At 39.6% G+C, this 21,044-nt stretch overlaps 1 protein-coding gene across 7 annotated transcripts in view; it reads right to left on the reverse strand.

Annotated features, from left to right (window-relative positions):
* Nucleotides 1-2,170: 2,170 nt before the first annotated feature.
* Nucleotides 2,171-21,044, reverse strand: part of zmynd11 (zinc finger, MYND-type containing 11) — a 35,501-nt gene continuing 16,627 nt past the window's right edge. For 4 of the 7 annotated variants that reach the window (XM_046052570.1, XM_046052567.1, XM_046052564.1 and 1 more), the window contains 12 exons: nt 13,765-13,926; nt 13,188-13,265; nt 11,863-11,955; nt 10,839-10,926; nt 10,520-10,575; nt 10,245-10,322; nt 9,527-9,645; nt 8,923-9,244; nt 7,213-7,287; nt 5,861-6,139; nt 5,562-5,747; nt 2,171-4,066 (listed from right to left, as the gene is read on the reverse strand). In XM_046052570.1, coding sequence (XP_045908526.1) covers nt 3,944-4,066; nt 5,562-5,747; nt 5,861-6,139; nt 7,213-7,287; nt 8,923-9,244; nt 9,527-9,645; nt 10,245-10,322; nt 10,520-10,575; nt 10,839-10,926; nt 11,863-11,955; nt 13,188-13,265; nt 13,765-13,926 — 1,659 coding nt within the window. In that variant the 3' untranslated portion in view covers nt 2,171-3,943. The remainder of the gene's footprint in view (nt 4,067-5,561; nt 5,748-5,860; nt 6,140-7,212; nt 7,288-8,922; nt 9,245-9,526; nt 9,646-10,244; nt 10,323-10,519; nt 10,576-10,838; nt 10,927-11,862; nt 11,956-13,187; nt 13,266-13,764; nt 13,927-21,044) is intronic. The other 3 variants (XM_046052571.1, XM_046052566.1, XM_046052565.1) reach the window with 2 other exon arrangements.

Consider the following 21,044-nt stretch of genomic DNA (forward strand, 5'->3'; position numbering starts at 1 on the left):
AGGGGGGGGGGCAACAATAAAAACACCTTTTCACACTGAAACTTTACGGCCGGATGGACGAATATAAAAACAGTCAAAGAAAACGTGTAACATAAAATATGCGTCACCTTCAACAAGTGTGTTGGTTTGGGAGAACATGCATTTATTAGTTGTGGTTTTTGACACAATGTTAAAAACACATTGAAATATTCAGATATGTTGAATGTGCAGTGCAGCTGTCACTGAGTTTAAAAAAAAAGCCAAAGGAAAGAACCAAACCAGAAACACACATGTTGAAAATGACAACTTCAGAGCGCCATGGTAACAACAGAAGCCGGAGCTGATATAACAGTTGTACATTGTACAAAACTAGAACAGTCATCAGGATCGCTGTGAACACAGGAGAAGAAATGTCTAATATTTGTGAATTCATTTACAATGTATATATAATATGAGGGAGGTGATATTGACAAAATGACATTTTATTTACATGTAGTGCAATGATGATTTAAAAAAAACAAAAAAAAAATAGAGAAGATGACGACATGTTTGACCTTATTAGCCTGCAGAGGATAACTGTGAGAAAACACAACAGAACATTAAACAACTCTTTCCAGAAATGAACGTGAGCGGGGGAACTAAAAATCCTAACACACACTGGATAAGAAGAGAGGGGTCAAACAGTAGCTGAACTGTACAATAACATGTTACATCTTAAAGTGATACACTTAAATGAGTTTACAAAGAGACTCGGAGACGAGTGAGTGAAAAGACTGGAACAACAGTTACCGTAAATTCTCTAATGGTCGACTCTTTTCAAACAATAATAATCATGTTGTTTGTTCTTATACAATAGTAACTTTCTCTTATGGTCATGAAATCCCAATAAAAGACCCAAACCAACACTGATGTATCTACTAACAAGTATTATCTGTGTATCAAAGCCTGTTTATCCTCTACAGAGCTCTACTGTTAAAAACTATTAAAACACGAGTCAGCCTCACTGCTGCACTAACATGTTCAGTCCCACATACACCTTCCCACTGCCCCAAATACTCACTAGAGCAGCACACGTGGATTCATCCGCCGCTGAAAATAGTGCCTCACAAATACACTTTTTACTCGTTTGAGTAGCTAAAAACTACAATGAGCTGCTGTTTTAGGAAATGACTGAGTCTTTTCAAAAAATTCAACTTTATGCCTGTGAGTTGTTGTTTTAAGATCCATGTCTTTAGTAGGAACCAATGTGTGGAGCTGAGAGCCACAGACAGGAAGTCAAAGTATTGGAGAGACCGACTAACACGTTGTTGGTTTTGGTCCTTTTCTGATGGGATTTGCTGACGATAAGAAAAATATTGCTTCAGGCTGTTGTTTACGCAACTCCAAACTTCCTGTACATATTTCAGAATAAAAAGGCCTTTCAGGTAAGTATGGTTTTGAACAGATAATGTGAGCGAGCTGACCAGGAAGCATCACCAGTTTGTTGTGTATTTGCTCACGCTATAAGATAAACCTGCTGATTCCCTCTTCTCAGCCTTTGAGTTCATCCACAGTTTTATTCTCTGTTTTTCCTTCTTCTGTGCAAAACTTACAACATACAAGTACAACTAGCTGACAACGACAGTCTGCCTCCATGTTTGTTTCTGTTTGAAGTCACATTTGATCACGTGAGTTTCTGGGAGATCCCTAGTCCCTGGAACCACCACCGTCCCTGAAACCGTTTAGCATAAAGGCTCAGTGTGTGGTCCTGTGTCTCAAATGAATTGTCTGCTTTGTGTGTCAAGATTAAAATATAAAAAATGGGTTAATTTTGTCGTTATGTCTGGGGTATCCCTCATTTTTTAATTCTATTAAGATTTGAAAGTCCTCTAGTACACATTACATTACATTTTTTCATTTAGCTAATGCTTTTATCCAAAGCGACTTACAATTGCTGTCCATGTCAGGAGCAACGAGGGGTTAAGTATCTTGCTCAGGATGTGTGACAGTGGGGACTTGAACCTGGGTCCCTCACACCAACGGCATGCACTTATCCACTGGTCCATCACCACCCCACCAGACATTAGGAAACAAAACCTACTTTCAAGAAGCAGCGGGGCTTAAACACCCAACAGGATGAAATAAAGGGAGTTAGATATAAAGCCTGTCTTGCTCCATCCGTGAGGTGAATAAAAAGGTCCTGCCCACTATGTGAGAATTTACGGTATTTTATTTGTCACATGTTAACAGAAGCACAAACTGTTAAACAGCAATCTGTGTGTAGAAAGTGATGTGTCTGTACAGAGTAACTGAATTCTTTTCCTCCGTTCAGTCAATCTTCATAACTGAGGAAACAGTCAACAAACTTTAAAAGTGTCACACTTCTCAAAGAAAAGCAAAAGCTGGCAATTTTATTGCCCCTTGAAGAAAAAAAAGATTCCAAGCACCATATTTATACACCATTGACACTCGACATCCAGCGCAGAAAAAAGTATAGAACAGATTAATTTGATCATTCACATTTGCATAATGTTTTATATTGGTCCATCCGTCGTCACTGCTTATTAGACACCAGCGAGCGTCTTGTCTTCTCTTCCATTTATTTTTATTTTATCATAATTATTTTAAAAAAGGCAAACTATCAACATGCATGTAGCCTTACTCGGAGTAAGAGGATGAGAAAAGAAGAGAAACAGGCACTGACCACCAACTACAACATGAGCAGTGAAAAAGTCTCATAGCTACTTGACTCACTTCAGCTTAAAAAAAAAAAAAAATATCGAAAAGAAGAGAATGACTTTCAAGTGTCACATCACTGTAAAAATGACACTAACGAAGCTTGGAAAAATATACATAATTGTTTAGGTTTTAGGAGGGCGCAGGGGAGGGAGGTCTCACACGATCTTCTCAGGTAGGTTCAACAAAATGTTTTTGGCAATATTACAAGCATTTGGGTTGTTAAGAAAACGAAGTGTGCAAAAAAGTGGAAAAACTGTCAAATGATGGAACCTCTCTAAGATCCAGCTCAGTAAAGATTGCTATACATTTCTCCAATTCGGAACAAATTAAAAACTTGATATTTCTTTTTTACTCATAAAAATTACAGTCTATTTAAGAAAAAAAGACCCCAAAAATGTGCACGATTATAATAATAATAATAAATGGAAGATTTATTTTGTTGGTGCCTTTTAAGGCCAACCTCATGACCCTGTTCCCAATGGTAGAAATGATAAAAGTGCCATCCACCGCAATAGTTCCATGAAAAAAAATATATATTAACGTCTGTGAGCCATGTCGTCCACTATTTAAGATGTTATACAGTTTTTTGTTGTTTTTTTTAAAACATTTTCTCTATGAAATCAGAGCTAGTTCAATGCCGCGATGGTACATACGGTAAATGTTTGATTTCTTTTGTAAGATCGGCGTGTGTATTTGTTGCATTTACAGTAAGAAAAGTGATTTTCTTTTTAAAAATTCAGGTAATAAAATGTATTCAGTTAATGCTCATCTGTTACTAAACACTTAAATAACACATTCTCTGACATAAGCTCAAAATTAGCACTTCAGTAAAGAAAAAAACAAAAATCGAAAGAAACACACAAAGGAAAAAAATAAAAAATAAAAAAATCATACCATAACTCTGCATTCGAGCCATGCTCTCAAGCAATCTGTTCACGATTCAGAGGAAAAATATAAAAAAAATATAGAAAGAAAAATCAATACAATGGGTATATTAAATAATAGAAACAAAAAATAAAATTTAAAAGAGATCAAATTGCTCTTTTCACGCAGAAAACATCGGGTCCACAAAGTTTTCAGAAAGGCAAGTAGAGAAGGAGGCGGGAGGCGTGTGTGTGTGTGTGTGTGTGTGTTTGTGTGTGTGTGTGTGTGTGTGTGTGTGTGTGTTGTAGACACTGACTGACAGGAGGAGGAGAGGGTGAGAGCCAACGGCGTGCTGTGAAAGGTCAGAAGGGGCAGGGCTTGTTCATCTCTTCCTGCGGCAGGTTCGTTTGTGGTCGGCGTGCCAGTGCTCCTGCTGACACTTGATGGAGCAGTACGAGGTGTTCCAGCAGCAGTGGTACATGGCCTCCTCCTCACAGTTATAACACTGAAAACAAGACAAACGAGTCACTAACGCCTTTCTTTTATTTAGCACTAGAAGAAGAGAGAACAAAGTCAAGTATCAGCACAGACAACAAGATAAACTAAGTCCGATGCAACACTAAAGAAAAACCAAAAACATGTAAATTCAAGAGAGAGACAGATCTGTTCTAACACTTCAAATTAAGTAAATACTGACAGTAACACAATTTTTCTAATTACTGTAAACAGCATGTGTGTACACTGAAAACTGTAAATTATACTATATCTTGAGCTGCTGTGTTACACCTCACAAATACTGTCTACACAAACTCATCTACTTTCACCACAAATTAGTAAAATACAATCAAGCACAGCCGTCATTTTTGGCATCATGCTCGATTTTTAATTAATAAATATCAGCTGTATAAAACCTATTTCACTTTTGGGCACGACTTTACTGTGAACCATTGCACTCTGTCTGCCAGCAGGTAAAAAAAAACACCCTGTCAGACTCATTTAACCCTCAGGGACTGTTTCCAAACTCTGTAATGGTAATTTTGAGTTTATTTCGGCAATATTCTAAAGTGGTCATATTATGCTCATTTTCAGGTTTAGAGGTTGTACCAGAACAGGTTCACATGGTTTAATTTTTTAAAAACACCATATTTTTGTTATACTGTACATTTCTGCAGCTCTTCTTTTCACCCTGTCCGTTTTAGCTGCAGAGTGAAGCATCTCACTTCTTTTTGATCTTTGTTGCGAGTTGCACATGCACAGTGCCTAGTTAAGGATTACTAGCCAATCAGGAGGAGAGCAGGACGGGTCCTGACAAATTGTGTGATCTAAACTCTTGTCACTGTGTGTGCTGAAGCTCCGTGTGTTTCTCTACCCGTGTTAGTGAGGACGTGCCACACTAGCGACAATGAATGACATCTGACAGCTTTACCTGGTCTGTGCTTGTAAAATATCCAGCATGTCGCAACTTAATAACCGTTTCTCGGATAATTGCTACAATGTGTCGCCTAACCTGAGCACACCGCCGAAGTGTATGTGTGGGAACCACTGACTGAACTGGGTTTTTTTTTTTCCTTTTTACAAGCCAGGTCTTCAGCAGGGTCGACCGGCACCGAGTCTGCCTAAATGTTGTTAGAGAGTTTGTGAGCAGGCGCAGAGGGAGGGACGGGGCTGCGAGGTGAGGGAGAGAGAGAGAGGACCAAATGCTGGAAACCTATTAATTAACTCAACATCAAACTATATCGGTATTAACGGTATTGTCTAATTTCATATTTCTTTTGAAATTATACTGACATACCGCCCAGCCCTAGTATAAAATATGATTTTAGGAAACCAACAAAGCCGGAAACGGTCACAAGAAAAAACAAGACACTGGTTTCAGCTTAATAAAACAAACATTCAAACTTTAGACAGACTGAACTACAGAGTGGAAAATAAATGTCACGACTTCATCTTGTTCAGTTAAAAACAAACTGTAACAGACAGCTCATCTGTCCAGAACTCACCCACTGCTTCTTCTTGGTCTGGGAGATGAGCTGTTTGTTTTGGGCCACCAGCTTCTTCACCTCCTCCACCAGCTCCTCTTTACACTTCTCTTTCACCTGCTTACACTTCCTCTCCATCTCCGCCTGAGCTCCAGCCACCGCTTTAGTCACCGCCTGACGCTTTTCCTCCTCCATCTCCGCACGGAGCTGAAAGGAAAGAGACACAAAGATGGGACACAAATCAGGTTTGTGTTTTAGTCCAACGCATGCTCAATCTCTCCAAGTTCTCAAAGACCACCAACCATCGAACACAAACCCACCTTCTCCAAAGCCTCTCTGACGACCCGCTCCGTCTCCCTCTTGTTGTCGGCCTTCATCATCTCTTTGACGTCATTGAAGACCTTGGTGTACTTCTCGTGGCACATGTTCTGGCAGGCGCCGTCACTATTGGTCTGGGTGCCGCGGTGCAGTGTGCGTGGCGACCCTCCGTTGGCCTTTTTGGTCTGCGTGGACACCGACAGCTTCTCGGGCTGCTGGGGCGCCGAGGACACCGGGATCTCCTGGCTGGAGCTGACCGCCTCCATCTCTGGCTCCGGGTCCTGGAAGAGAGGAGAGGAAGGGTGTTAAAATACCATTTAATACCCATTTCCCAGTCCAAACCAGCCAAAAACTTTAATAAAAAGTATAAACGAACATCAGTAGCGACGATGTGGACTAGAATTATTTATTATACCAAATGTTTTCAGAACTTCCCAGCAGTTTATAACAACAATTCCTAATGATATAAGTGACATAAAATGGATGGATGTATTGCCCAATAAAAAATTATTAATTCATTCAAGTTTCTGCTAAAAGTGACTCGTGGCCATTGTGAGGTGATAAGCTTCCTAGCAACTGTAGCTAGCAGTAGTGATAGTGTTTGCTTCTGGTCTAATGGTGCTGGCTGAAGCAGTCTCCACTGTCACAACAATCCAACTGTTATGTTTTCAATGTTTAACGTCTCCCGACAGCCAAGAATCAGATTTACAAACTAAAAAGCTCAAACTAACATCCCTGCCTGCAGCAGGCAAGAGACAATATTTGAGACTTTTCTGTAAATTAAATTTAACACCTTTTAATACGTTCTTATGCTCTTTTTAAAGAAACTGAATTACATGTTTTTAAAGACTTTTCAAAACCTGTGGATACCCTGGATACTAGGTGCACCTCAAAAATTTGAATATCGTGACAAAGTTAGCATCAGAACCACACTGAGATTAAAGGCTCGGGAAACCTGTGCAGCTGTTTTTAGTTAAAAAGCTAACAGATCGACATTTCTGTGTTATAAATTCTTTATTCTAAAAGTTTTGATATACTTGAGTTTTCATTTCTAGAAATATTTCAATACATGTGTAATGATTCTAAAATTCATGAAAGTTTCACTTTCTGAATTAAATTACGGAAAATGAATATTCAACTTTTTGGAGATGCAGTACATGAGCTTCCAGGTAACATAATATTTGTATGTTAATGGCCAATTTGGTAACATATTGTTTATCTATATCTTGTATTGCACGATATATACGATATATATCAGCAACAAGCTAGTATCAGTTAACGTATCCGGTCGCCAATTTATCGGCCGGGCGCCTTTGTTAGTAGATCATTTTAGTGTGATAACAGTCTAACTTACACTGGCTTCTTCTTTGGGCTCGACCATTTGAGAACGACGGCTTTTCTTAGCTTTGGGCTCCTGGCTGCCTTTGAGCTGGGAAAGGGGAAAAAGAACAACATGTTATAAAACAAACATCTGGTAAAATATTAAGTCTCTTGGTCTTTCCACTGTCCAATATACACCGAAAAAGCATTTAGTATTAAGGAGGAAAGCTGAAAGCTTATTATATATAAATTTATACATTTATTATTATTATTATATACATTTATAATTTAAAAACAACAGTTACAAAAGCTTTTAACCATCTGTATTTCTGAAAGATGTGGTAGAGTGCCAAAAGTCTTGGACCACTAGAGCAAATTCAAGATTAAATATAAAAAAATTTAAGATATAGAGGAATTGCAGCATTTGGCTCAATACGAAATATTAAAGCTCTTTATGAATTCATATTTTATTTATTTATTTTATACTTTTATCATTTAGATTTACCACAGAGCTACTTGAAATAATAAATACTGTCTACCATGGCATAGAGACTAAGATGGGAATATAAACAAACTAAATGTTTTAGCAAACAGTTTTTTATTATTCATTTACTGCCGGTTGTTTATTACATCTGTGTCTTTGTAAAGGCACCAGGTAACTTTTAAAATAATTAAACACTTACTGCTCAGCAAAATGGTATATTTTCAGTTTTTTCTATTCTCCCCAAAGCCTTATTATTTCTACTTTGCTATTGTTCATCTACTTTGCTCTGATGTGTTCATCATGATAATTAAGGGTGACTCATGAATAATTAATAATAAGATAAAGTTTTCAGCTGAACACTCTGAATACTAGTAAATGCACATACCACGTTAGACCATTGTCTGACTGACAATGTGTACTTCAGCCACCAGATGGCACCATTTGTTGTATTTATCAATGTATTTCACATTAAACCACTCACAAGCAGCACACAAAAAGCATCCTCAGGAAAAACCCAACACTGAAAGATGTTTAGAGACTCATATCAAAAGATGTCTGAGGTTCTCAGCAAGGCTGTTTCGCCTGCCAGTGTCAGAATACCAGAGTCAGGTGGGGCTTTAGCTGGAGACATTCAGTGCTTAAGAGCCTTAAAGTCAAATGTGGAGTCTGCTCCCTTGCCTTAGGTCTGTGTTATAACTCAGGCTGCAGCGTCTGGATCAGACCAGAGTGAAGACCTGATTACAAAAGTAATATAGTAGTAATCATGACAGGCCTAGCAGTGCCACAGCAATCCTCTGTGCATAAAATGGCTTATAACTATTTACCAGCACGTTGTCACGGCAGGAGCTCAACAGCATCTGTTCTTCTCCAGTCATGTACCGCAGTCAGCTAATGATAATTTGTAAACATTTCCTGCAGGCATTTCATAATAAATGCGTCTTAATGTGAAGACAGTAGTAAGGCCTTCATTATAAACCCACCACATGAAGTATTGACTGCTCTACTGAGTTTAGCCAGTTTTAAGTAGTAAAAAGAAGACTTGGACATCCAGCACTTCTTTTCAGGAAGCAGTGTTAAACACTGCATGAATTAAATTGATTGATATTACATCTCTGACAGAACACACCTATCAACTTCTTACAGGAGTAGTTTAATACTGCCGTATGGGTTGCATTTAAACTAAAATCTTATGTAAAACAGTAAAGTTTTTACAGTAAATTTGAAAAAGATTTGAAAAAAGTGGGCATTAACTGAACTGACCCCACTTACATGTCGGACCTGCTCATTGCTGGTGGAGGAGATGCTGGACTCGGCTTCGTCTGTCCGCTCCAGCCTGTCCGTCCTCCCGCTGCCCTCCTGTTGCTGCTGTTGCTGCCGTTGGCTCTGGTTTTGCTGGAGAAGCTGAAGAGAAGCAGGCATGCTGCTTTCCTCCATCTTTGTTTTCCAGAAGCGACCTTCCCTCAGAAAGCGCTGATAAAGCTCCAGTTCCTCGCACGCCTTCTTCCAACCGTTACTGCGCTTCACCTGCAGCTGCTGGACGCTCACCTTGATGTCCTGGATGTTGTCTGCAGGGATCCACGCTCTGGGGAAGAGAAGGAAAACAATGGTCGAGATTTACAAAGACACTGCGGTTTAATTGGCTTCAATGTATTTTAATAGTGTTTCAGTTAGTTTTGGATGACCTGAATTAAATTTAAGTTTTGAAATTAAGAAAGTGGACTTTTTCTTTCACTATAATAAGCTTGAATCTGAAGCATAAAGTTGCTTTAGAAATAGTGTGTTCACCTGGGAGAAGTGTTCTGAAGAATCATAAATAATTCAAAAATAAAGATATCAAAGTAATAAGGACACGAGCTGTGCTAACCTCTGGTGCTGGTGGCCAAAGAAGCGTACGTCCACCTGGTTGTCCTCCCTCTGAAGCACTTTGGCTGGCCAGTAACCAAATCCTTTCATCTTGGCCCACACCAAGTCATGGCTAGGGCTCTGTGGAGGCAACACACACAAAAAGAAACCTAGTATTTCCAGCAAGCGACACTCAGCCACACTAGATTAATTTGTGGTGGTTTGACTGAACTATGCATACATCTGGAGGTCATAAAGGTATATCTTATCTTATGTGCGTTACTTGTATATACATTGATTTATATCAATTAATCCCTATATTATTCTTTGTTAAATCAATCCTTCTAGAGTAAAATTGTCAGACAAAAATTAAATAATTGTCAGTAGCAGTCTCCCAGAGCAGTTAAACTAACAGTGACGTTGGCTGGGCAAATACACCTGCCATGAAAGAGTCACATTTGCCACGCTCAGATCAAACCACTCCTCTTGAAATATCAGTTGTTTCATTAAATTAAATGGATTGAAGAGGGAGAGGTGTATCAATTAATTACAATAATATTATTGCATCTTACAACTGCTGGCAATAATATTAAATAGTTGTATAACAGTAATGCATCTGATGTTAAAGAAACAAAAAACATCGCTGATAAAACTGTGTGTTCCTGCATCAGTTCCGAAATACGGTTTGGTCCCAAAGAAGCTGTAGTTCAGCCAGCTGGAGCAGGTGTGCTTATACTCACACAGGGATAACAGAACCAGTTGTCTGGACGGGCGTTCGACAAGTAGAAACAGTTCTTACACAGCAACAACTCATTTAACTGGAAGAGAACAGATACGGGAAGAGAGGAACAAAAGAAATGTTGAACTTAAGTGAACTTTTTGAACAAATCTGAACAACAAAAATTAAAGAAAAATCAAGGACACATATGCTAATAAGCTTTTAACCTAAGCACTAAACTAAAGATACATCTCACTGCTCTGAACTGTGAGGAAAAAAGCCCTCAAGCAATGGTACCTCATGGCATGTGTCACTGAACAGCAGGCGTGCGATCTCTGCCTGGTCGCTGTGAACTGCAACAAACAAAAACAGGGAAAGATCCCCCTTAAATCACAAGTTCATTTTAATGAAGTTTATGTTTAAAAGAAAACACATCCTCAATGTTTTATTAATATCTAATATTTCATTCATTCAACATAATAATAATTCCATAATACTTTTTATTTTGGCTGATAAGTATATGTAGCAGAGAATCAAAGTACAGAATACTGCAGTTTATCATCTGGTTTACTTTTTCTATGATCAGACTGTTCTAGATTTATTTTTAAAAACCTACCTCCATACAAGATGGCGGTGTTGTGAACAATCAGCTGAGCGTCTGCTTTGAACTCCTCGAAGCTTTTATATTTTCCTTCAGACAGGTTCTGAGAGAGAGAGAGAGAGAAAGAGAAAGAGAAAGAGAAAGAGAGAGAGAGAGAGAGAGAGAGAGAGAGAGAGAGAGAGAGAGAGAGAGAGAGAGAGAGAGAGAGAGAGAGAGAGAGAGAGAGAGATCTATTCACATGCTGGGTGTGAGTGTGTTTGGTGACCGACATGTGAAAGGTCCAGGAGAGGGCAGTGTACTTATTAACACTAATACTAACACCCACCCAGGTCTGGACAGTGCTCCATTGTGTCTGGTAGAGACTGGACCTAAAATCTAAATCGCAATAAATGTATCTCTACATAAAATCATGAACTGGACGTTTTTAAAGGCAAATATACTGCGTGAGGTAAAAGGGACAAGTGAGAACAACAACAGGAAGTTAGTTGTTGTGGTTTGGCCCACTTATGAACACGGTCAGCAGCTGCAGCAGTGGCACAAAAGTCACAGAGACAACTGAGGGACTTCAAAAAGCCTTAGCAGCCCAATTGCAGCAATTTGCATCAACCTTCTTACTCCTTCTAGTCATAACTCAGGTCAATCTGAAAAAATGGGCATGATACACAGTTTTAGATTCAGTGTGACTTAACACTTTTATTATTTCATTGGGATTTGACAGAGTGGCATTAGCTCAGACCATAGGGACTGGGTCCTCGGGCGCTGCACAACGGCTGCCCACTGCTCCTAATTAGAGTGGGTTAAATGCAGAGGAATTCCACATGCATTGCACTGTGCATAAAAATTGCCAATAAAGTTGATCATCATTATCACATGTCCATAGTGAATTAACACCAATTAATCCACATGGAAGTCATGGGGGAAGAGGGGGGGCGTTTCAGTCCAACAGTCTGTGGGGATTTGCATACGTGTTAAGAACAAAAGCTTACAAACTAAAGGTAAAAAGAAAGTTTCATAGAATGGCACTGGGCATGATTGTTACCTCCTGTATGTTTGAGACGTCCAGTGCAGTGTGGATCAGACGTTTGTACATGGGATGTTTAGTGTCTTTGCCTTTCTTGTTCAGGTCCACTGCCTGCAAGGTAGAAGAGGTATAATGATTTAATACCACTTTATAGAGAGGGGGTGGGGGGGGTGATCGAGGGAAGAGACGGAGTAATGAACAGGGACACATGAGAGGCCTGAAGAGATAAAGACCACATTGAGGGTAAATGATGAGATTTAATACCATTATTATAAAGAGCAGTGGGATGAAGGAGGGATGCAGGGAGGCAGAAGCAGAGAACAAGAGATGTGGAGGAAAAGTAATGAGATTTAACATAACTTTCATAGAGTACAGGTTAGAGTGAGGGAAAGGGGGGAGGGGGAGATTGAAGAAGGGATACAGGAAATGAGTAAGCAGGTTGGGACGTAATGGACAAAAGAGGAGGGTGTTTATTAATGGAGGAGTGAGGGTTATTGTGGGTTGTTATACCAGTGGAATATAAAAAATTAAAAAAGTGTAGAAATAAGACATTCAAGTCTTAATTTTTTTTACAAAAAGTTTTTCTTTTTCCAAAAAAGTGATGTCAATTAGAGTTATTTAAAGAATGATAAACAAATCTTTGATATTTCAAAAACGCTCCTTTAGCTTCCAAGCTCCTGTCTGAGTGACAGCTGAGCCACCAGGGGCACCAAGACACAATGTAAACAAACTTGTGCCGGTAACTGTGGCATAAAAGAATAAGGCCCAGTGCGAGTCGTCTAAAGCATGGCTAAGTGATACAGCAATTTGTATTCACTGCACGGAATCACTGGCTTTTTATTCAATGAAGGAAATTCACCTGATATGACTTCTTGCAGCGTCAGAATAATGCATCATTAAAACTAGTCCAACTCAAGTAAAACCAAGTGGAAAACAGCAAACATTCACATTGCGAGTGGCAGAATACAACCTAAATCTGCTGAAAATAAAGGTGGTTTTTGTTAATAATAGATAAACATACTATACATAATACATATCTTCATCAAGAAATAAGAGCCACGGTATTCGATAAGAGCAGAAACCGATTAAAAGACTTCAAATCATAAATTTAGACCACATCTAAACCTTAATAAACGCCTCAGGGTGAGTTTGAAAACAGCAGAGTTGTTTTTAAGCTGGGTAAAAGCTTGTTAGGAAGGCATGCTGAACGACATCCCCATGTACGAGAACGACATGATGGACAACCATCAGCTGTGTAGCCATAGGGAGGTTTGATTTGAGTTTGAGTTGAAAGTGGATAACAGCAAAGGTAATAGGTAGAAATATCTTATGGGTGTTCTCACCCTCTCCTTCATACGCTGGACGATGAAGCGCAGGTATTTACTCATCTCCTGTTTGTTCAGGTTCTTCTTTTTACTGCCCTGAAACAGAAAAGAAAGGGAAAGTTTAGAATCACAGCAGGTTCTGCAATTCAAATTCTCTAATACACAGACGCACTTCACTTTAAAATATATAATGGTCCATGACAGAAATGCAACGTCCTCCAACATAACATTAATCAGAGGTGGCCAAACTTTTGATTGTGGACAGAAAAATATACAAATTCTGAAATCTTCAGAAGTCACTCGCCGTCTTTTTGGTTCCGCCAGGTTTATTCAATTGAGATAAATGTTTTAATCGACTAGTAATCCATCATTGTAGGTCAAATAGTTGTTCAAGATTACAGCAATACCTAGTATTTAAAGTAGGATGTGCAATATATGGTGCAATGTGTCAGACATAAGCTCAAGTTATATTCTAGTTTATTTTTAAAAATGCACCTCAGGCCATTTAACATCAGGCAGTGGGCCGTAGTAAGTCAGTAAAAATAGAAATAATATAGCCATTTAAGTACGTACAATTCCAAGTCTGACCACCTACCCTGCAGGCGACACACTGCCAGTGGGATCCTCCATCTCTGGGTTTGAACTCCTCCGACAGACACTTGAGATGGTAAACCCGGAAGCAGTTGTCACACGTGAGGATGTCGCCCGGCAGGTGACACTCGAAGCAGTACCAGTCGTGGCTCTCTGCCTCCCACTCCTGTACGAAAGACACAGCAGAGCACAAGTTTGGGTGACCCCCCCCTCCAACCCGCCAACCACAGCAGGGGAGGAAACAACCTTCTTCATCCTCCATCCTTAATTAAAACTAGCTCTCAGTTTTACAGATTTATGATGATTTAAAAGTTAAAAGTACCAGGCTACTTTAAAGCTACATATAAAGAACATCGGTTAGCACCCTGTGAAAGTGGCTGCAAGATATACAAAAATGTTCCTACTTTTCTTCATTTCTACGGTTTCTAAATGCACTAAATCCTGGTACCACATAGAAAATGTGGGTTAATAAATCCCAGCTACGGTGACTGAGTTCCGGTAGCATTGTTATATCTAGGCACACACTCAGTGTTTTTCACCAGCAACTTCAAAATACACTATTTCATTGAAATTCTACACAAAAGCACTCTAAATGCAATTTTAATATTTAAAATCAACTTTCACACAGTCCATGGGAAAATTCTAAATATTTAATTCCTTTCCAACTTTCCTCCTGAATGTGAATACTGTAATATACTGTGTAACAGTATTCAATGAAGGTGGGGTAAAGAAACGGATGTGATTTTTGTAAAGCTAATTTAGACACACTAGCCTTAGCAACAGCAGGTGGTGACAGCAGGGAGTTCACAGCATTGTGCCAAAAGGTCAACAATTGTGAATCGGCTAAGAAGATGTGGGTGGAAAAATAATTAATCTTCTCTTCCATAAAAATGTTTTTAGCTTTTCAGCAAGAGACTAGCCTTTTTTCTTGTGGAGCTGCTGGGTGCCAATAGCAACCAAAGAAAACCTGTTATACTATGTTACCTCTAAGTGTGAATATGTGGAAATGTATTATTGCCAAACACTGCTTTGATTAAAAGAAGACTGAATAAATCCTTTCAATTAAAATGCTTATTTTAATAATTAAGTAGTAATACGACTGCCACAGGGAAGAAGGTGGATTTCACTGACCAATACCCACAATCCATCTGCTATGTAGCAGTAAATGTAGTCCTACAAATAGTACTACATACAGGCTCGAACCACTGTAAATGAAGGTTTATCTCATCTATATAAAATTCATTTCATTTTGCTTTGTCTTTGCAAACACTTGTTTCTTATCACTTTGCTTTAATGCATCTTCACTTTACACTTAGCTAAAACCAAACAGTGTTTTGTGTATTCAAATGAAATGTCTGGTACCTCTTTGGGTAATTACTGGCTTGCCGAGGGCTGGATCATCAAACCTCAATACTTGTGGTACAGACGGCAAGTGTGTCTGAAGCACCAAATATCAAAAACTGTACCAAACACTAGCACTGAATTCTTAGTCAGATTCGTAGTTTGGTTTTCTTTTCTTTTTTATCTTAATTGAGATAGTTCCTGATCTCAACAAACAATGTCAATTTTCAGACTACTTTCTTAAGGCGAAGTTCTTGACAACATTTAGAACTGTGGCTTCTTCTGTTAAGTGATTTTATCATAAAACCATATTGCACCAAAACGTGGCTATCGTACTAAAATTTAAAGCAATAACCATACCCGCCTCCCTGTCGTGATGTTAATCATAAAAACAACATCAAAACCTGCCTTTATTCTGTGATAACTTCATGTAAAGTCTGGAGTGTTTGTGGCTGGAAGGCACTGAATGGATGAGAGAGTGGCAAAAATGACAACTTATTTAATTCACATTTGTTGCAGTAATCCTGTTTTACACTAATTTTCATTAAGGGGTTCAAGTGAAGGGCACAGAGACGGGATGTATGAACTGCTAAAAATGCTACTCATCAACCTGTCAAGAGTCCAACTCCTCCCACTCACAGTCTGGACCGACTCAGTAGGGGAGAGCAGGAGAGTCGTGACTGAGTGCCGCTCATTAAAAACTAGGGGAAAAAAAACCAACACTGAAGTCTCTCTCTTGATCTCTCCATGTTCACGTGCTGGAGGTTGGGTTTGAGCTGGAGGACGCACATTAGATTTAGCTTATTATTGCAGTAATGCTCAGAACTTTCTGAGGAAGTCTGTTTGGCTGATGAACATCTTACTGGGAATGCATTATCCTAATTAACCATGATGAATCTTTACACAGAAGAATGAAACAAGAATGCACACTGCAGCACGTTCTTCTGTCTTACACACATGCAGATTTAAACCAACTTGTACTGGAGGGAAGGGTAGGGGTGAAACGAGCTCAAACACAACCATAAATAGTCATGGAGGACAAAAGGAGTGAAGACAGCTCTGACATTCACACTGCCAGGGCCTGCCAGGAGGAAGCACTCCACACTCTGAAATCCAGGGCTCCTTCGGGGCTCTTTTACAGGATAATCTACAACTGTTCAATACCTCTCCGGATACTCAATTATTCCTTAACGTCTTACCATCCGCAAGAAATATAGCGTGTATAGCTGAGTAAGGCGCTTGTCCTTGGGCAAGACAGAGAATCCTAAATTGTGAGCGTATGTGAATGGATTAGCTTCTGTTTCTGATGAGCAGTTGGCACCTTGCATAGCAGCCTCTACCGTCAGTGTGTGAATGTGGTAAATGTGACATGAAGTATAAAGCGCTAAGAAAGGCACATTTACCATTTAAAGCCAATAATGTCAAACATGTGATAAATCAATTAATATATTGGACATGATCCTCCTATTGTCATTTGGGATGGTTGGTAATAGGTCAAAAATTTCTAAACAAATAAGACTAGCAAATAACTATTCACCGTTTTCAAATCGAAACTGCGATTTGAAAGAATGCGATTAGCTAATCGTGAAGACAGCTAATAAATATGCAGGTTAGTTATACAGCGTATCTGACCCGTTTCCAAGAGTTGTGTCATTAAAAAGTCATTCCACTGGGATCCTCGTGTGACAGACTAGCGCACCAATCACAAGTGCCATGCGCTTCCTGTTACAGTCCTACTCACCAATCAGATGCGTTTTACAACAACAAATGAAACAAAGGAAATTGTGTGGGGTAATGGTGTCAGCCGAACAGACACAGATGGCGGCTGCTCTGCGTTGTAGGCCGTCATCAGCCCGGCGTCAACTCGCACTGGAGGTAGCAGAGGAGAGTTTAGCCTGCCGCATGTGGTTGACGTGCTGTTAATTTGTCATTTTGTGTGCTTCTACTACCCAACCGGTTTTGTACTCTGCATGGGTCCATAGCCCCCATGGAACATTTCAGAATAAGAGTGTTTTGCCTGCCAGATTTTGCTGACTTGTTCAGATTTTGTAGATTTGTTCAGTTGTCCTTTCGTTCTTCTACCATGGTTAAGTAGGCTAAATAGTTAAATTGTTTATTTTTTTGTCTGTTTTAACTGTGTTTAGTGTTGATATTCGATATACAGGAGTCTGCACTGGGTGTTTTATGTTGACAATCAACTGGATTTTCTATGCAGTTTCTGTGTCTGCCACTTAATGAAGCTTCCATTAAAAAGTAGACTGAATATTCTCTGCAGAGTAAAGCAGAGAACGAAGAGCTGCTTCTGGGACGCACTGAAGCACTTTTTTTTCTGGTTTCAGCACAAGCATTGACAAAAATGGCCACAATCTGCTCTGTTTTCACTTAAAACATAAGATCTCAAATTGAATCATAACTGCAATATCTAGCAGAAAAATCGCAATTAGATTTTTTCCCCAAATCACTCAGTCCTAAAAGAGACTAAATAATATTTAGGCTACAATTTAGCAGAAATAGCATCAGGAAAAACTTATTGAAGATCCTCTTTGCTGTACTTTGTATTCACGAGCAGACTAAATTTTCTTCCCGTACAAACAAGCATGAGTCAGTATAATCAGCTAGGTTTTTGGATTGTTGCATTTTCTGTTTTTTAAACACATACTTGTGGCAGCAAATGAACATACTGAACCTCCTACATAATGAAATACAGTATGTAGGAGTGATAATGGCTAGATCACATTCTTACTCCCTGGGTTCATCTGGGAACAAGTGAACATTTAGTGAAACTGCTGTGTTCACACATTACCAAGTGAACAGATCTGAAGGAGGGAAATTTCTCCAGGGTTCACAATTAAAGCCCATCTAGGTGTGAATGTACTCTGATAATCCATCCACAGAGTCATCTCTTCACCCACACAAACACTTGCCAATATAGAAAAGGTCCTTGAGTTCTGTCGAATATCAAGAGGCACTTCACTGTTGTTGGACTATCTGATGAAAGACAAGTAGCTGACTTCAAAAGGCTGCCGTGTCTGTGGATCCAGCAAAGTGAGTTTCAGCAGGAGCATGGATAGAATTGGGCCCAAGCAAAACAGATATTATAACAGCGACATAATGTTTGAGTACCACTGAGGCAAAAGACAATGATGTAACAATAGCAAAACATAAGAATGTTTTTCCATGCAAATGTAAGATTTTCTGATAAAACTGGGAGTTGAATATTTAAGCCCTCAAATGTAGCAGGTGAATGAGTTAACATGTTTTGGTGTTCAAATCAGAGACTTCTCTAAACATCTGTGAAATACCTCTGCGCTTTTTGGAGGGAGAAATGGGCCTTGACTAAAAGCTGCAAACAAAGGCAGGGGCTTGAATAGTGATAAAGGAGGAGTTGAGGCAGCCAGAGGCTTGGCCACCTTTAGCCATCTTCCCGCTGCTTTCTTACTCTGGTTAACAGCTCTGCACTGTCGGTGTCAAGCTGGGACACGCCAGAGAGCCAAGCCAGGCAGAGCAGCAGGGTTAGCATGCCTTCTAATGACCTGCACAAAACAACTCCAGGGTTCCTCTCCACCTCCTGCCTCTTTCAGAAGTAAACTGCTTCACTTGTAGTCTGACAGATACTTAAGATCCACATAAATGCACTTCACCGTAGCTTAGGGTGTATTCACACTAGGCGATCGGTACCGTGCGCGAGCACGTTTAACCGGTTCGTTTGACCAGTGAGATCGCTCCTTGTTAAGCTGGACTCTGGCACAGTACGCATCTAGTGTGATTGCTAACCATGCCCGAGCACGGAACCCTGACACCTACTCTACTGTGCCGTGTGAGAGAGAGAGTGCTTTCCCCCCCAAAAGAGTGCAGTGTTTCCCAGACTGACAGTTGAAATTTGACTTCCAGCTATATGCAGAGTGCTTACCTCCACAACCCAGCTGTTATCTAACTTTTACATAGCTCTGCTTACATGTTTGCTAATAACTTTTTTTTTTTTTTAAAGATGATATTGACTGTCGCATTGGACAGATTTGTGTGCAGAGGTGTTCATGACAAAGAGACAGACAGAGAGATGCGACTATACGTGGGAGTAGGGTTGGGCAGACCGCCGATGGCTGACATACATCACAACGTTGAGCCGGTGTCGTGATTGTAAACCCCTCCTCAGCAACAGAATTCTTTCAACAGCATTCTCAGCATTCTCTTCTCCCCACACTCTGACACACACCTACACCTCAGGTAAACACCCCGGCTTGCCCCGCCTCTCTCTGTCCCTCTCTCCCCTCGTCTGCTCCATTTTCTCCATCAGCAGTATGTTTTATAAAGTGGCCTAAAAGACTGAGAACGTCTTTTTTCCGTATATTTCCTCCCGCGACCTGTTATCACGGCAGCAGGTGAGCGGCACGTCGGCTTATTAATGACGCAGCCTGTCAAACACCGTCTGTCTGCACCCTGTGTGTTGTTAATAGCCTACCTTTTTTTTTTTCCCCTAGTGACGTCTGCTGACCCCCGCGTTCGATCGTCTGATGGAAATTTTGCAGACATCGCCCAACCCCAATGTGCAGCACTCTGCAATCAACTACCATTTTAAATAGGCCTAGTAAAAAATAAATACATTTAAAAAAATCACCAATCAATATGTGGAGGTCGGCATTGATACTGTGGCGGGCCGCCACAAACAAATAAATGTATGGGAAGCACCGACTGAGTGATGACGTAAACGTGTTCTGGCTCGGATTGTTAGGCGCAGTGTGAGCGCAGGCCAGCGGGGGAGTGGAGAGCATGGTACAAGGCAACCGGGCCTCCTGTGAGTACGCCCTTAGTCTGCATTTTAGCAAAAAATTCCTTGTAAGAGTGAATTTCGATCATGTGAGCCATAATCACATTGGGCTTAAAAATATAGTTCTACCAACAGAAGTAACACGGTAAGGAAAGTTAAGGTGGTGTGGAAATCAATTTAACAAATGTGTATTTACACTTTTTTCCCCCTCTATATCCAATCTTTTCTGTGTATTACGACAAAGCACTGATGCTACATACCACTTGATGGTAGCGGTGGACAATATGGATAAAAATCTCTATTAATGTAGAAGCAATTGTTATTTAAAATATCCATCTATATTGTAATTTAATTTTACAAAATTAAAGAACAAAACATCACTGTTTTGGCTTATTTAGCAAATGAAATACCTGACAAATCAAAATACTTAGTCACATTAATTTCATATCAACTTCAATATTTCTATAAAGTAGTCCTGCTCAGTGATTTGGAACACTGCCTATGATGTTAAATGAAAATACACCTCAGTATAAAAACAGTACGGTAAAATATCTGACAGCACATCAAATGTATTTACTTTTTGTCTTGTGGCATGTATCATCATATCACCCGTTCCTTTTTCAGGATATCCTCCAGGAAACTGTGTAACCGAGATGCAAAGCAACCCAGATCCTGATGCACGATGGCCACACACATTCAATAATAGCATTTACCGTGTATAAATTGTTTGATGTTAGCATAGTCAATAACATCACACAATTAAGACAAATCTGAGAGCTTCACCCATTTAGAAGCTTGTAAAGCATTAAAAGTCTCAAAAAGAAAGCTAAATCATTGAGGAGGGTATAAAGATGAATACACTGTTCGCACAAGGAAATTCACTAAACTCTGTCAAAATAATCAAACTTAAATGAAATAACGTGTATTTGCGCTCTTTTACAGTGTATATGTCGTTACTGTCTAAGTGTATCAACACATCATATCATCTTCATTATCATGCACAAGTGCACAGATTCAAACCAGTTTAATCGCCAAACTATCAATAAAGCATCCAACTGTTTTTTAAAAATGGAATTCAGCCTTAAATATGGAGAAATCAGGATAAAAGGTAAACCTGGATTTAATCCAATCTGACTTAAGGCGGTGCATTTAAAAGTTGTTTTCAAGAATTAGACTTT

Source organism: Micropterus dolomieu, linkage group LG06 (genome assembly GCF_021292245.1).
Source record: "Micropterus dolomieu isolate WLL.071019.BEF.003 ecotype Adirondacks linkage group LG06, ASM2129224v1, whole genome shotgun sequence".
NCBI classification, from domain to species: domain Eukaryota; kingdom Metazoa; phylum Chordata; class Actinopteri; order Centrarchiformes; family Centrarchidae; genus Micropterus; species Micropterus dolomieu.